This window comes from Panthera tigris, chromosome B2 (assembly GCF_018350195.1).
Source record: "Panthera tigris isolate Pti1 chromosome B2, P.tigris_Pti1_mat1.1, whole genome shotgun sequence".
Taxonomy (NCBI): domain Eukaryota; kingdom Metazoa; phylum Chordata; class Mammalia; order Carnivora; family Felidae; genus Panthera; species Panthera tigris.
Window position 1 is genome coordinate 97,628,248 of NC_056664.1, and position 13,904 is coordinate 97,642,151.

The 13,904-nt window shown below is 38.0% G+C and overlaps 1 protein-coding gene across 4 annotated transcripts in view; it reads right to left on the reverse strand.

Moving 5' to 3' along the window:
• SESN1 (sestrin 1) overlaps positions 1–13,904 on the reverse strand; it is a 116,329-nt gene that overhangs the window by 16,273 nt on the left and 86,152 nt on the right. Inside the window, exon 1 of one of the 4 annotated variants that reach the window (XM_042986947.1) lies at positions 5,703–5,894. The exons of 2 other annotated variants lie outside the window; for them this stretch is intronic. In XM_042986947.1, the coding sequence (XP_042842881.1) occupies positions 5,703–5,804 (102 nt within the window). In that variant the 5' untranslated portion in view covers positions 5,805–5,894. Of the gene's footprint in view, positions 1–4,740; positions 5,400–5,702; positions 5,895–13,904 lie in introns of those variants that run through there. One more of the 4 variants, XM_042986949.1, reaches the window with a different exon arrangement.

A 13,904-nucleotide genomic window follows, 5' to 3' on the forward strand; every position in this document is an offset into this window, starting at 1 on the left:
GCAGGCAGGACAAAACTGAAGAAAATCTTTATCGGGATAACTTAAGATGTCGATTCAAATACACTTGCCAATACACTTACACTGAACATAGCAATGCTCTAACTATACCCTTCACTAGAAGAGGCACTCAATTCACCGGTCTGGCCACAGGCATGTCTTAATTTTATTAGCCTGTAATAAATGCAAGAAAAAAACCTCCACATTCCTTCTATTCAATACATCATCTTAACACAAATGCAGCCATTTATATAAAACAATGACTCTATTAGCCTTTCTAACTGCTGAATTTCTGATCCAATTACATAGATATCAAGATATATTGGGCAAAATGTTAAGGTTACATTCAATATTTACCCCTCTTCATTTCTTCACTATATTATTTAAATAAAATGCATTTTAGGAAAATGCCCATTTCAAGAGTTTATCACTCTTTTTATACCTGAGAGACACTACTATTCTTGAGACTGTACTGTGTTAAAATGTAGTATTTCAAATGGAGGAGAAATGGATTATTCAACAAATGATCTTGATACAACTAGATAGCCGCTCAGAAAAAAGTAAAGTTAGAACCATAAATCATACTTAAATTAGAGGTAAGTATTAAAAAAAAAACAAACAAACACCCCAAGGCAAAAAACATAAGTGCTGGAAGAAAACACTCATGGAATGAAGTTAGGCCTAAGAATGTCATAAAACCCAGAAGTCGTAAAATAGAAAACTAGTAAATCTGATGACATAAAAATAAAGACTTTCACATGGGAAAGATAAACATATAAAAAAGTCAAAAGCAAACAGAAAATCGGGAAATATATTTGCAGTTTCTAAATCAAAGGGGCTAAATTTCTTGAGTACATGAAAACTCCTACAAATCAGTAAGAAAACCTACAACAACCTGATAGAAAAATGTACAAAGGACACGGACAGTTCAAAGAAAAGGAAATACAAATGGCTGAAAAATGGTCAACCTCACAATAAAACTTTAAGTTAGCTACACTGAGATACTATTTTTCACCTAAAAGATTGCTGAAGATCAAAAGTTTAATAGTAGGCTGTGCTGAAGAGGTGGATAAATATTTGTTACTTACACATTTCTCATGGGAGTGTTGTGAAGTGTGAGGAAGTAAGATCAAGGAATACATAAGTGTAAATCACTACAACTTATAGAGAGGGTAGTTTGTAATAATGATTGAAATTAAAAAGTCACAAATCCTTTGAGTCAACAATTTCATTTTAAATGCTGACCTGTACTCATAGACATGCCATAGGTAAAAGGATAATCTCTGCAACATTGTTTGTAATAGTACAAAATATAAAACAACCTGAGCTCTCATTAACAGGACTGTTTTAATGTAGTATGACCACAGACTAGAATTACATGCAGTCCTTACAAGGAGAATGAAGCAATTCTGTATGAGTTGGCTTTAAAAGACCTCCAAGATATATATTGAGTGTGCATCAGGGGGGTGAGGTAGGGGAGGGCAAAGTGCGTAAGATGCATATGTTTTGTTACTATCTGTAAGGAGAGAAAAAAAAACTTAGCAATTCCATTTATAGGACTTTATTTTAACTAACTTAGCAACATGTGGGTGGCATATACATATTTTTAATAACAAGACGGACAGCACATGGACCTCAAAACAAAGAGGTTGAATTATATTATTTTGGTTTTGTTTCTATACCAAATATATACTTTACATATTGAACTATCATAAAACAATAGCTTTAGAATTCAAAGAAAGTGGCTATCAGTGTTTCAGAATGGAGTATTTTCCTATAAGTATAGCAAAGACCTTTCCCAATGGTCCTATATACTTTTCAAGTCTTTGAAAGTCTACCCCTACAGCCAAATTTAATGGTCATACTTGTATCACTGTCTCCCCTATTCCTTCCCTTCAGTGGGCAAAACCTTCCTTCACAGTTCCTTTAGACAAACATTCTTTCAGAGTGAAAAACTATGTGTTTTAAAGCAGGATGTTAACTAAAAGTAAACATTCTTGGGAATGGATTATAGACCAATTATGCTGATAATCTCTTATTGTTGAGGTTACATTAATTCCTTGATGAGGTACCAGTCTGGCAAGAAAACTGGAGATGGAAGAGAAGATAAACTGAAGAAAGGAAAGGAGTGGAAAGAAGTCTCTGACATTCAAGATTCCAATTTCATTATTTTACCTAAGTCTAGTTCCGGATAAAATAGAATTGTACCCAGCTCACATCCAGACTACCAGGGTCAATTTCCTATTAAGATGAAGAAGTTGTGAGAGGTCTGTGCCATTCCTTAAGGGCAGAAAGGGAAATGGTAGGAAGGAAAACGAGAGGAAGTGAAAGAAAAGACTGGGGGAAGGGAGACACTGATATACTTAAAAAAAATCAAGTCTTTCCCAAAAAGGACTGATCGACTAATTTAATGGGAAATATAGTGAGTGCTATTCTAGACTCACATCAACTTATTCTCCATATTTGAAGGCTTACTCAATGTCCTTTGTTCTGTTTCTTAATAGATGAGGTACAGGAGAGAGATACAAGAATATCAACTGATGAGCTCTAAGACTCCATTCCACCATATCCTAGTCCAGATCCAGGCAGGAAGGAGATGATTTTATAAATTATATATATTTCTATATATATCAAATTCTATATAATGTTTATGTAACATACAATAATTATAAACATGAAATAATCACATATAATAATTTATAAATTATACATATGTATGTAATTTGAAATCAAGTACCTAGCTCAGTTAGTATTAGTGAGTGGTGCAGACAGGGGTTGAATCTAGGAAATCTGGTTCTAGAGTTGTCATTATTACTCTTTTGAGCCTCTGTAAGAGTTTTTGACACCTTAAAGGTCCTTTTGGATATCACTGTTGCTATGCAATAGTATTCTTGGTTTCTAAAAGGCTAATTTTCTGGAAAACTCATTTTCTGAATACTTTTCCTAGTCAACATGACAAATTAGCTACTACCCTATCTTCTAGCAGGTATTGATTTTAAAAAGCTACTACAGGTCTTCAATAGGGTGATCATAAGCCAAACTAACTGCATTTCATAATTTCCTAAACGTTATTTCAATTATGCCTTATCTGTTGCTGTTGAAGAAAATTAATTACAGACTTTGAATACGTTTTGGCCAATCCAGATTCTAAGACACAGAACTGCCGATAGCAAATGGCCTTGTTTAAAAAGCAGATGTAGATGCTAATCACAGCACAAACCTCACAGGCCTTTGGTGAAGGTGTGGCTGGAAAAACTAACATGGGAACTAACAGTTCTTTCCTCTCAACAATTCTCCTAATCAGCATTTTGAAAAAGACAGCAACAGCCTCTGCCATGACAACACTGCTGCAAATCTCTGACATAACATCTATTTCTTCAGTAGCATGTAATACTAAGACACTCATTTTCACAATATGAAAATTCTTAGCAAATGTCGACAGTACCACAGAAACACTGTATCTGTATTGTATCACCTTACGAATCAGTGTTGGCATGCTAAAAGTACTGCTCTGATCATTTCCAAATTGGTCAGAGATACATTTAGGAATCTACAGCAATATCCTCCTTTAAGTGAGACAGTGATGTGCCACAAATGCAAAATAAAAGCATTCCTTGGCTTCTAGTATCTACCCACTTGCAAAACAAGTGGAAAAGTAAATATTAAGTCATTTGAATCATTTTTCTCACTGGGCTTGGGGCACTTTTAAAAAAATGTCCAGACATCTTATACCAATAACCACAACGCTCATATTAATTTTGATTGAAAAAAAAATTACAAAAGCAGTATGTGTTTCAACTAGGCAACGATAAATTGTGTAAAAAGTGAAAGCTCCTGCCCCACTCTCCCTTCTTTAGGAGAATCATTTCCTAGAGCTGGTGCTAGGCTGCTGACATTCAAAAATTTTGAACAGAAATGAAAAGATGTAGAAGGAACAAAAATATATTCCTGCTATAACAAATGTACTGGTGCTTCTTTTAACATTGTCATTACCTCTACTTGGGAACTTAGAAATACTGAAAGTTCGGGTACCTCTTTTTCTAGTCTCTGGTCTTCTATAAAACATATTAAAAAAAAAACCCTCAAAAAAACTATAAAACAAAAAACCAAAACAAAACAAAAACCTCTCTGACTTCAAAGTACTGGATTTGTAAGGCTGACTTAGGCCATGTGTGTGCCCTGTATTTTAGTCAGGAGTCCCATCCCTGAAAAGTGTTTCATTTTAAAGCATTTTATTTGGAGGCATGCTAGTTGAAAGAGCCATGTTATTAATTCTTTTGTAAAATGAATAGTTTTCCTATAAAGCACTACTTCCTGACTTATTTTCCCACAGGTCAGATGTGTTAAAAGTGATAAAATACAACGCCGCAAGGCTTCCTAGTTTCCTAAACACAATCCCACGGGCACGGTAACCAACCAGCAAGCTACAATGTATCCCTTCATCTTCCAGTTTTCGTGGCTATATTTAGAGACTCTAGATCTGGGCGAGAACCGGGATTCTGCACCCAAACACCATCAGAAATAACAGCTATTCAAGCTCCGCGACTGGGGATCGCCTCTAGTCAAAATGAGAAAAGATCTTTTATGGCCTGCAAACGGAAACCAGAAATGGGATGTGAACACTTCCACACGGTTTTGTTTCTTTGATAGAGTTTCCAAAGCAACAGGCAGGGCAAGTTTTGTTGGTGTTTAGGTTGCTGCATGATCTGTACACAATGAGGAGCGTATCATGTACCCACTAACGTTAAAATCCAGGAAAGTGTGTTCTACAGCCCCCACGAGGTCTTCTCTTCAAGTTGCGTGAATCCATGCAGTCCACTCGCGACGCAGTCTCCACTTACGAAACAACAGAAACATTAAACGGAGTCCCCTAAGTGGGCAACGCTGCGGAGAAATTCCTAGATTTCGTGACCGATGGCAACCCAGCGTTGTGAGTTCAATTCAAATTTTAATGACTGTTTCTCTTTCTCCTTTGTCACCTTTTGAATGAAAGCCTTTTAAAGGCTCAAATTTCGGTTAGCTGTACTAGCAACTTTCAAATGGGGCCGTTATTTCCAACCCCTTGGGAAAAAGACAAAATGTCACAACTGAACCGCTTTCTCCTGAAGGCCGTCTCGGGCGCAACAGGGATGGTTAACAACCAGGGGTAAGCGCGGTGCATAACGTCATAGAGCCGGCAGAACATACGTGTTCCAGGCGGCAGCATCTTTTAACCGACTCAAAGGTTATTGCCCCCTTTTTTTGAGTAGGAGGCCAAGGTGGGGGGAGGGTCACCGATAATGTTCTGACAAGACGCCGAGGGGAGAAAAATCCACAGGCTGTTCTACCCTAAGACTGCAGCTTTGTTCGGTTCTGACTTGTGGAGACTTGCACACAAGACGACGTTATTTACGTTTTGGAGACTTCCATTTAAATGACCGAGGCAGCTGTGTCTGCCAGCCTCAGCATTTTCTCCCGGGGCCGGCTCGCGGTGGAAACCGTCTCCCCTCCCACCACAGGCCGCCCCTTCAACCTGAGGGGCGCGGGCCGGCCCGAGACGCCCCCCGCCGGGCAGGGCGGCCGGCCGGGCGGTTGCTCCCGGGGCACTCTCCAATGCGGAGCGTTCTCCGCAGCTGTTAGGTACGAAGGCGGGGAGGCATCGCGACCTCCGTGCAGCCCGGGCAGCTGTGCCGGGTACCCGCCCGCCCGGCCCCTCGCCCGGATACCTCGTCCTGGCCGCGGCCCCCGCCGCACTGCTTGCAGCCCAGCAGCTCCGAGACGGCCAGCGAGGCCGTGTACGCCTGGTTCGCGGTGGTGGCCAGGCGCATGTCGGCGCGGGGACCGGCTGCGGACGCGCAGGAGAAGCCCGGCGGCGCGGAAAAGGCGAGCGCTGACCGGACGGCCGGGCTCCGGGCTGCAGCGCCTCAGGCAGCGCGGACCTCGGCGGCAGCGCGGCGCGAACAAACAAGCCGCGCGGCCCCGCCCCCGCCGTCACTCCGCCGGCCCAGCGGCCCCCCGCGCCAATGCCGGCCCGCGGCGCCGCGGAGCCCCGCCCCCTTGACGCGGAGGGGCGGGCGTTGGGGGGCGGTCAGACGCGGCCGGGGGAAAAACAACCTCGAGCGGCGGAGCTCTCCGCCAGGAGCTGATTCTCGCGTCCAGAACTGGCTCGGTGGGCTTGCTTTAAGGCTGGGGTGGGGCGCGAGCACTCAGGCGTCAGGGAAAGGCGAACGCGCCCCTGCCCCCAGCTTCAGCAGCGGAGAGACTGCCCTCCTTCCCACCCACTCGGATTCATTTACCTTGAGCCGAAGAGCAGCCCACCTCTAAGCGGACCCTGCACCACCAGGAATAACCAAGTTCGCTTTACATTTTATAAACTGTTGAAATCCCCTTCAGCCTTTCCACTAATGCGCAAACAACGCTGAATGCGCCCGGAATGCTGCAACAAGTATGGGACCATGGCCTATATTCAATGTAAAATTATTTTTGGTAAGCTACGTAGAAACTATAAATATCACTCTCCTACACAGATAATCAGGCTTGGTAGCCAATCTCTGCATTTCCCTTTTCCTCGCAAGTATATTCCAAGGCTTTAACATTTCTAATATTCTCCCATAAGTGCCCTGGGTTCTAAAGAAAGAATTTCTCTGAAATCCGATGAGGAACTTGAGACAATATAGGTTAAAAAGGAGCATAAATAACTGACACTGTTGGACCTGGGTCGCAAATCTCTCAAATCCTGTGTGAACACTATTTCCTTAAATGGATTCATTAACTTCTTTTAAAAAATCACCTCCTAAACTAGATCTCTTTTTGCACGTTTGCTCTTGTGTTTTCAAAAGCTTACATGTCCAGGTTTAAAAAAAAAAGTTGGAACATCATGACAAAAGGAAAAAAGCGGAGTTTAAATCAATAAATACTGACAGACACAGAACCAGGACTCCTAAATGCAAATAAGTTTCAGTCTTAAGAGTGGAGGTTACAATGTCTCAGAGAAGATTAAGTTACTCTTACAGCTCTTAAAATGTATTTTAAAAGCAAGTTAAAATGGTTATTTTTTTAATCTTCTCCAGATAAATAAGATAAATACTGTATGTTCTCATACACTGTTTTTATAAATTGCTAAAGCACACAAAATATTTTTGCTGTCAAGAAAAGCAATTTTGGGTTAATAATAACATAAAAGAAAAGGCTACAGAGGCTTCCAAGCTTTCTCTTCCTCTGAGCACAGCCACAAAAGCAAACAGGATAATCAAATGCCCACTCAGCCACAAACCAACAAGCAGCAAAAATAAGCCCAGTAAATCATCCAGTTTGCAGCAATAGGACATACCCTCTAAAATAAACTGGTTGTAGATGAATACCTTGGAAACATAAATGGACTTGATATATGAGGTTGTGAGCTATAATGCTAGATAATGAGAAATAAGTGAAAATGATGACTTTGCTTCTAGAAGAGTTGAGTTGTGATTTTTATTTTCTGGAAGGAATACAACAATGGGGCTGAGTTGTCTAGTAGGGCATAACCTTGTTTATGACATTAAAATTATGTCATTTGCAAAATGGAGAATGCTTACCTTTCTATTTTTTAATGAGAGACTAGCATTTAGCTAACCCAAAAATGGTTCAAAATAATTAAATACAAATCAAAACTACAAACTATATATAAAGTAGTGTTTGATACTTAGAGCTTGATAAATATTTATTGAAGAGGTATACACTGAAATTGTATAGGAAGCTGCAATTAGGATTTTTCCCCCCCAGAAAATTTCAGTTTATGTACTTTGATGCTGACTTACATAAAAAGAAAGATAATTTTAACTCATATTCTAATTCTATGGTTTACTGAGGACCTTTAAGCCATTAAATGTCAAGATTCCTTTATGGTCTCTAAAAAGACTGACATAATTTCTTCAAAGAGTAATAATTTCTGCTCTTTACAATAGAGCAGCATGGTGAATTAGTCACTTTATTCTCAACATAAAAGGGTTGCCTCCAAATAAATCTATAGTAACCAAGAATTCCAACCAATATTAACCTGAAAATATCATTGTGTCACTTCTTGAGTAGGCCAGATGTCCTGAAGGTGTTTCTCCTAATGAACCCCTAGTGTTAGGCATGTCATAGGCATGCAATAAACATCTGCTAAAAAAATGAAAACTGAGCATGGAACAGTAACTGGAAAGGACTAAACTTTTGATATTTACCACAGGTTATCATTATAGGCCAGCAGTTACTTTACAAAGTCTGCTACTTAAACATTTCTAACATTATTTATTTCTAGGAAGAAACCTGATATTTAATCCAAGAAGTAATAGTAATTCTGAAATATTTCCTTTCCTCTAAAAATCTTTTGGTAGACTTACACAGTTGTATCAAAGTGAGGTTTTTGCATTTGTCATTAGTAGTAATAGTCTCAACTCTAATTTTCTCAAGAATAAGCTGATATACTATGTAAAAGCAGAGTGGTGTTAAGTGACTTTATGTGAGCTAAGAACTATGATGTATTAGAGAGTCTGGACTTGAAGCTGTGCTTTCTGAAGGAAGAACATCTGAGCTGGGACTTATAGGATTAGTGGAGAGGCTTTGGCAAGAAATTGGGGGTTGGGGGAGGTAGGAGAGGGGACTTGAGAGAATAGAGACAGAGTTCTAAACAAAGGAAACAGCATGTGCAAAGGCCCAGAGGCCAGGGAGAGAGAGAATGGTCCAAATAGGGAAGCAGAATAAAGGAAGTTTATTGGGTCTGGAAGAAGACAGTGATAGAGTTCAAGTAAAAAATCAACAGTAAGGAGGGACCTTGTTCAAGCTTTATTTTAAAGAATGTAAATTTCATTGTTAAGAGTACTGTGGAGTTCTTGCAAGTTTTAAATAGTAGAAAGACATCAGACTTGCATTTCAGCTAAGGTTTAAAAAAATATATTGGAAGGGACAAAATTAGAGGCAGAAAGATGGTTAGGAAGGCTGTTGAGGCAATTGTGGCAAGGCAACAGGGAGGTCTGAAGAACAATGGGAATGAAGCAAAGTGTAGGGATGAAGGTAGATTTTGTCTCTCCAACAATAATACATTTCTTGAGAAAGGAAATCATGCCTCATACTCTTATTTTTGAAATTGAGGAAATAAATTTCAAATTAGCTGTTCTCCTAAGTGACTTCCTTACATCCATTAGACTTTTGAAAATATAGTTAATTCATGGAAAATAATAGATACGTTTTAGTAGAATGAATACTTATCAGGCCAAAAGGCATAATCACACTTACATGGACCACATGTTAAACCTTGAATTTTCCCGTTAACCAAAGGAATTAAAGTACCACAGATTTGTAGATCTATTCAGTAGAAAGGAATTATATTTAGTAATTGGTTAGAAAACACACATAGCAGTGATTTCATCCATTAAGCCAAAGAACTCCTTTAAGAGTGGGCTTAAAGCATTATTGAAAAATGTCCTATTGTCATTTAAAACATTTTATTTAGAATGAATGCTGGTTTATAAGATTACTTCTGCTTACTAATTTTGTCAAGATTTTTCTCCTCCAGCTCATATCTTCCTGTTTTTATATATATAGCTTGTCTGCTAAGCACTTTTTTTTCCTTTCGACATGTTTTGAGTACATTGAGATCCTTTTAGCACTGAACTTTAATTTTACATTGTTCTCTTATTTGTCCTCTACTTTTCTCACTTCTTCAATTTAATTTTTAGAATTTTATCACTTATAAAGGAGCAAGAATGTTGACAGATCTTTGCCTTATTCTTTCCTTTAGGGCTTCTTCTTTTAGAAATGCACAATTTTAAATCTCTAATAGGGTTTTAGAAACATAGGCCATCACCCACATTTGTAAACAAGCAGTGTTCCAAACAATGTCAGTAGCTTTAAATTAGAAAATCACTTTCCCCTAAAGAACAAGCATGTTAAATTGTGGTCAGGTTTTCCAGGTTAATAAGACCAGTAACTTACTTACTCCTACCCATTAGACACTGAAGCAATTGACATATATAAAGCAGATAATTATTCCTATTTTCAAATTTATAAAACAGAAATTCATAAAGCATGGGTAAATCATCCAAGATTATAAAAGTAGTAAATTGCCTTTAAGGATTAGAACCCAGGTCTATCTGAATCCAAAGCAGCAGAAGCTGGGTTGCTTCTTTTAATGAATAATTTACAAATTTTGATAACTATGTATTAGTCTCAGTTCTTTCTTTTTTAAGCTCTCACCATTCTTATTTATTTAAAAAAGTTAAAAAAAATTTAATTTACATCCAAGTTAGTTAACCATATAGTGCAATAATGATTTTAGGAGTAGAATCCAGTGATTCATCACCTATATATAACACTCAGTACTCATCCCAACAAGTGTCCTCCTTAATGCCCATTGCCCATTTAGCCCACCCCACCCCCACAGCTCCTCAGTTTGTTCTGTGTATTTAAGAGTCTCTTACGGTTTGTCCCTCTCTCTGTTTTTATATTATTTTTGCTTCCCTTCCCCTATGTTTATCTGTTTTGTATCTTAAATTCCACATATGAGTGAAGCCATATGATATCTGTCTTTCTCTGATTAATTTTGCTTAGCATAAAACACTCTAGTTTCCAGTATTAGTCATAGTTCTTGATTCTGAGGACAAGAAAAGAGGGAATGAAGAAGAAAAAATTTATCTTCCCTTCTTATACTCAGGATGAGATCTCATTAAAAAATAAAATCATGGAATGAGTGAGCTTGGTCTTTGAGAGCTTATCTCCTCTACTCTATCCCTGTCCTCCTGGTGTCTTTTCCCAGGCCTTTGGTGACCTCATGTTACCTAGAGCTCCTTCACTACAGAACTCACCTAAATCTACCCTAAGACTCTACCTAAGTCTACTAAAAGGTCCTCATACCAACCCTATTCCTCTTAGAATAACTGGTTAAGTGCTAGGAAGAAAGCAGTCTTCCTAAACCAATTCATACTATTCATTGTAGGAGGTACTGATATCTCATAGTAATTTATTTAGTCTGACTCAACAGAATATAAGCTTTGTAAAATCAGAATGTTTGTCTTTTTTGCTCACTGCTGTATTTCCAATGCCCAAGTGCCTAGCACATGGCAGACCCTCAATAAGTATATAATGAATGAACTTCACAGAGATTTTTCTATTAAAAAAAAAAACAACTTACCTCAATAATGATATTAAGTTTATGAAAGATTTGGGCCATCTAGACAAACATTTTTGGAGGTTTTGGGTCCACTATCCAGGCAGGCAGGCTGTGCTTGGGAATCAGCTTGTCCTTGGGTTCAGCTTTGCTAAAGCAACTACTGTTTTTCATAGTTTCTCCTCATCTTCTTCTTGGGAATCCACAGATATTCCCAAGCTTCTTTGATTTTTCTTTGCTTGCACTGCTAAGCTAGCTATATAGGTTTGGGCAATGGAGTATTTGGTTCATTTGTTAAGTCAGGCAGGTACTTACAAGTCAGATACTGCCTGAATACATACCATTGTTTGACAAGATTCATGAACATTCTGTAACCAAATTTGGCTTTAAACACCTTTAGGCCTAAGGTGAAATGATAGGAAAGAAAGTGTCTGTTGAGATCTCAAAATTAAATGGGAGAACTCATACAAAAATGCTACAATTTTTACAGGTGAATTACTTTTCAGCATTATTGTTGAGTTAAATAAGAAGGAATTGGTATAATTTGGAATAGGTTGAGGTTCAGGTGTGGTGGGAAATTGAGAGTTTGGACTTTATCCCATATGTATGTAGGAACTACTACTGTAGCTTTAAAGAAAGAGAAAAAGGAAGTGATACAAACTCAAAAAAAAAAAAAAAGGTAACCAATGATACTAAATATATGACATATTCAAGTAGAAAATATTTCTCTGTGCATGTATACTACTGTATTGTATAATTTTTAAAATGCTTTTTGAGCTGGATTTCAACTCTACCTAAAAACATATGTGAAAAAAATATATATATATTTTAATTCTCAAAGTACTTCTGTTTGTAGGCACAAGGCAAGAACTGGTTTTAGTATGTAACCTATAATTTAAAAAAAATTTTTTTTTTTTCTTACTAGTCTCTACATCCAAGAGATCAAGAATCAAGTGTCAGATGCTCTTCTGACTGAGCCAGCCAGGTGCTCCTAAAATCTTTTAATCAGGTTATTTTTATTTTTTTATTTGTAACAACTATCCTGACCTCCCTATTCCTGCCCACCCCCACTATGATTATTACTAGCATGTAGTGAATAGGGATCTACATATGTGCTTTTCTTATAGAACTCAAAGACCCCCACTCAGTTCCTCTGTAATAATCTTTAATTTTTTTAACAGTTATTTATTTTTGAAAGAGTGAGATACAGCACGATCAGGGGAGGCGCGGGGTGTGGGGGGATGACACAGAATCCAAAGCAGGCTCCAGGATCTGAGCTGTCAGCACAGAGCCCAACGCCGGGCTTGGGGCTCAGACTCATGGACCGTGAGATCATGACCTGAGCCAAAGTCGGATGCTTAACCGACTGAGCCACCCAGGCCCCCCATCCCTGTAATAATCTCTAGTTGTGGGTCCTTTAATCCTTTAAATTACCTTCTTTCTTTGCCTCCTTCTGAGATCTCTAGTTTTCCAAGAGGGTGTTAAATTGTAAAACCTGGTCACAACGTACAAGGCCACATCTAGAGACTACCTGCATGTTATTAAGCATCTTAGAAATAAAACACCATTCACTGAACTTTCCCATCTGTTCTTCTGCCCTCCAAAATCCTCACTGCACCTCTGAGCCATTTTCCCCTTTGTACACAGAATACGTATATGTTCAGGCCAATGTAGTTCAACAGAGATGTTTATTTTTACTTATCACTACTATCTTTCTGTATAGCTAAAAATACTAAAAAACAAAGACAAAAACAAAAAACCCAGAGAGAATGCCATTTTAAAATTGTTTTTACATGAACTTAAATTTGAACATAATTCAAGAGCATTTGTAATAACAGAAAAATATGGTTTTCCTAAATTTTGGCAAACAATTGAGAAATACTAACACAGGATTTTATTCAGATATTACAAATTGGAGAAGGCAGTATTCTTTCTTAATTTGTTGTAACTCTAATCTGAAAAGTACATTTTGGCATAGGTTTATGTACAGAGGTCAATGCTATTATTTTAGCAATTAACAGAAATCTTAATATTATGTAAGCACTTAGCATTCAATCATTATTTATAGATATTTACTGAATGCCAAATTATATGCATTTAATTTCTTAAATCCTATGAACAGGCAGAAATATCTTAATTTGAGTTTGGGTGTCTATTTTATTTAGACTTACACCTCTCACATAAGTCACACAGATTGGCAGATAGCTTGGGACTCTGTTAGGGAGCGTTAAATGGGGAGTCATCTAGTTTACTGCCCAGTCCTGAAACAAAGAGACTAACAAAAAACAGAAACCCAGTTTATAAATCTCTTAACAGCCCTTCCAGTTTGAGCCCCCTCAAATTTAAAATGAAGGGCAGGTGAACTTCATATTCTCTCAAACTTTTATTTCAGCTCTGTTAATATAATTCCTGATTTTATCAAGAGTTATATGCTTTAAGCTAACTAGAATCTGGCCTCCTCCTACACCAGGCTTGTTTGTTACATTATCAGTGGTTTTCAAATTGTTTTTCTTAGGATCCATTCCTTACAAGTTCTTTAGAGTTATTATAAAATATTAAATTTAAACTTTCTTTTTCAAGGCAAACTACAAATGTAAATCAACGTTAAATGCATTGGGAACCACCCTAATAGTAATTTGTTTAATAATTCAGTTCCTGGACTAAGTAAAGTTTCCTTCACCGTCTCTGTGAGCATATGTTTGAACATTTTTGTAAATGTGTCAGTGATTAGAAAGGGTATAATGTGTTCCAGCCTTTAAAAAAATTCGTGCGTCTCTGCATGTGCTGGAGTAAAACTAGCAGT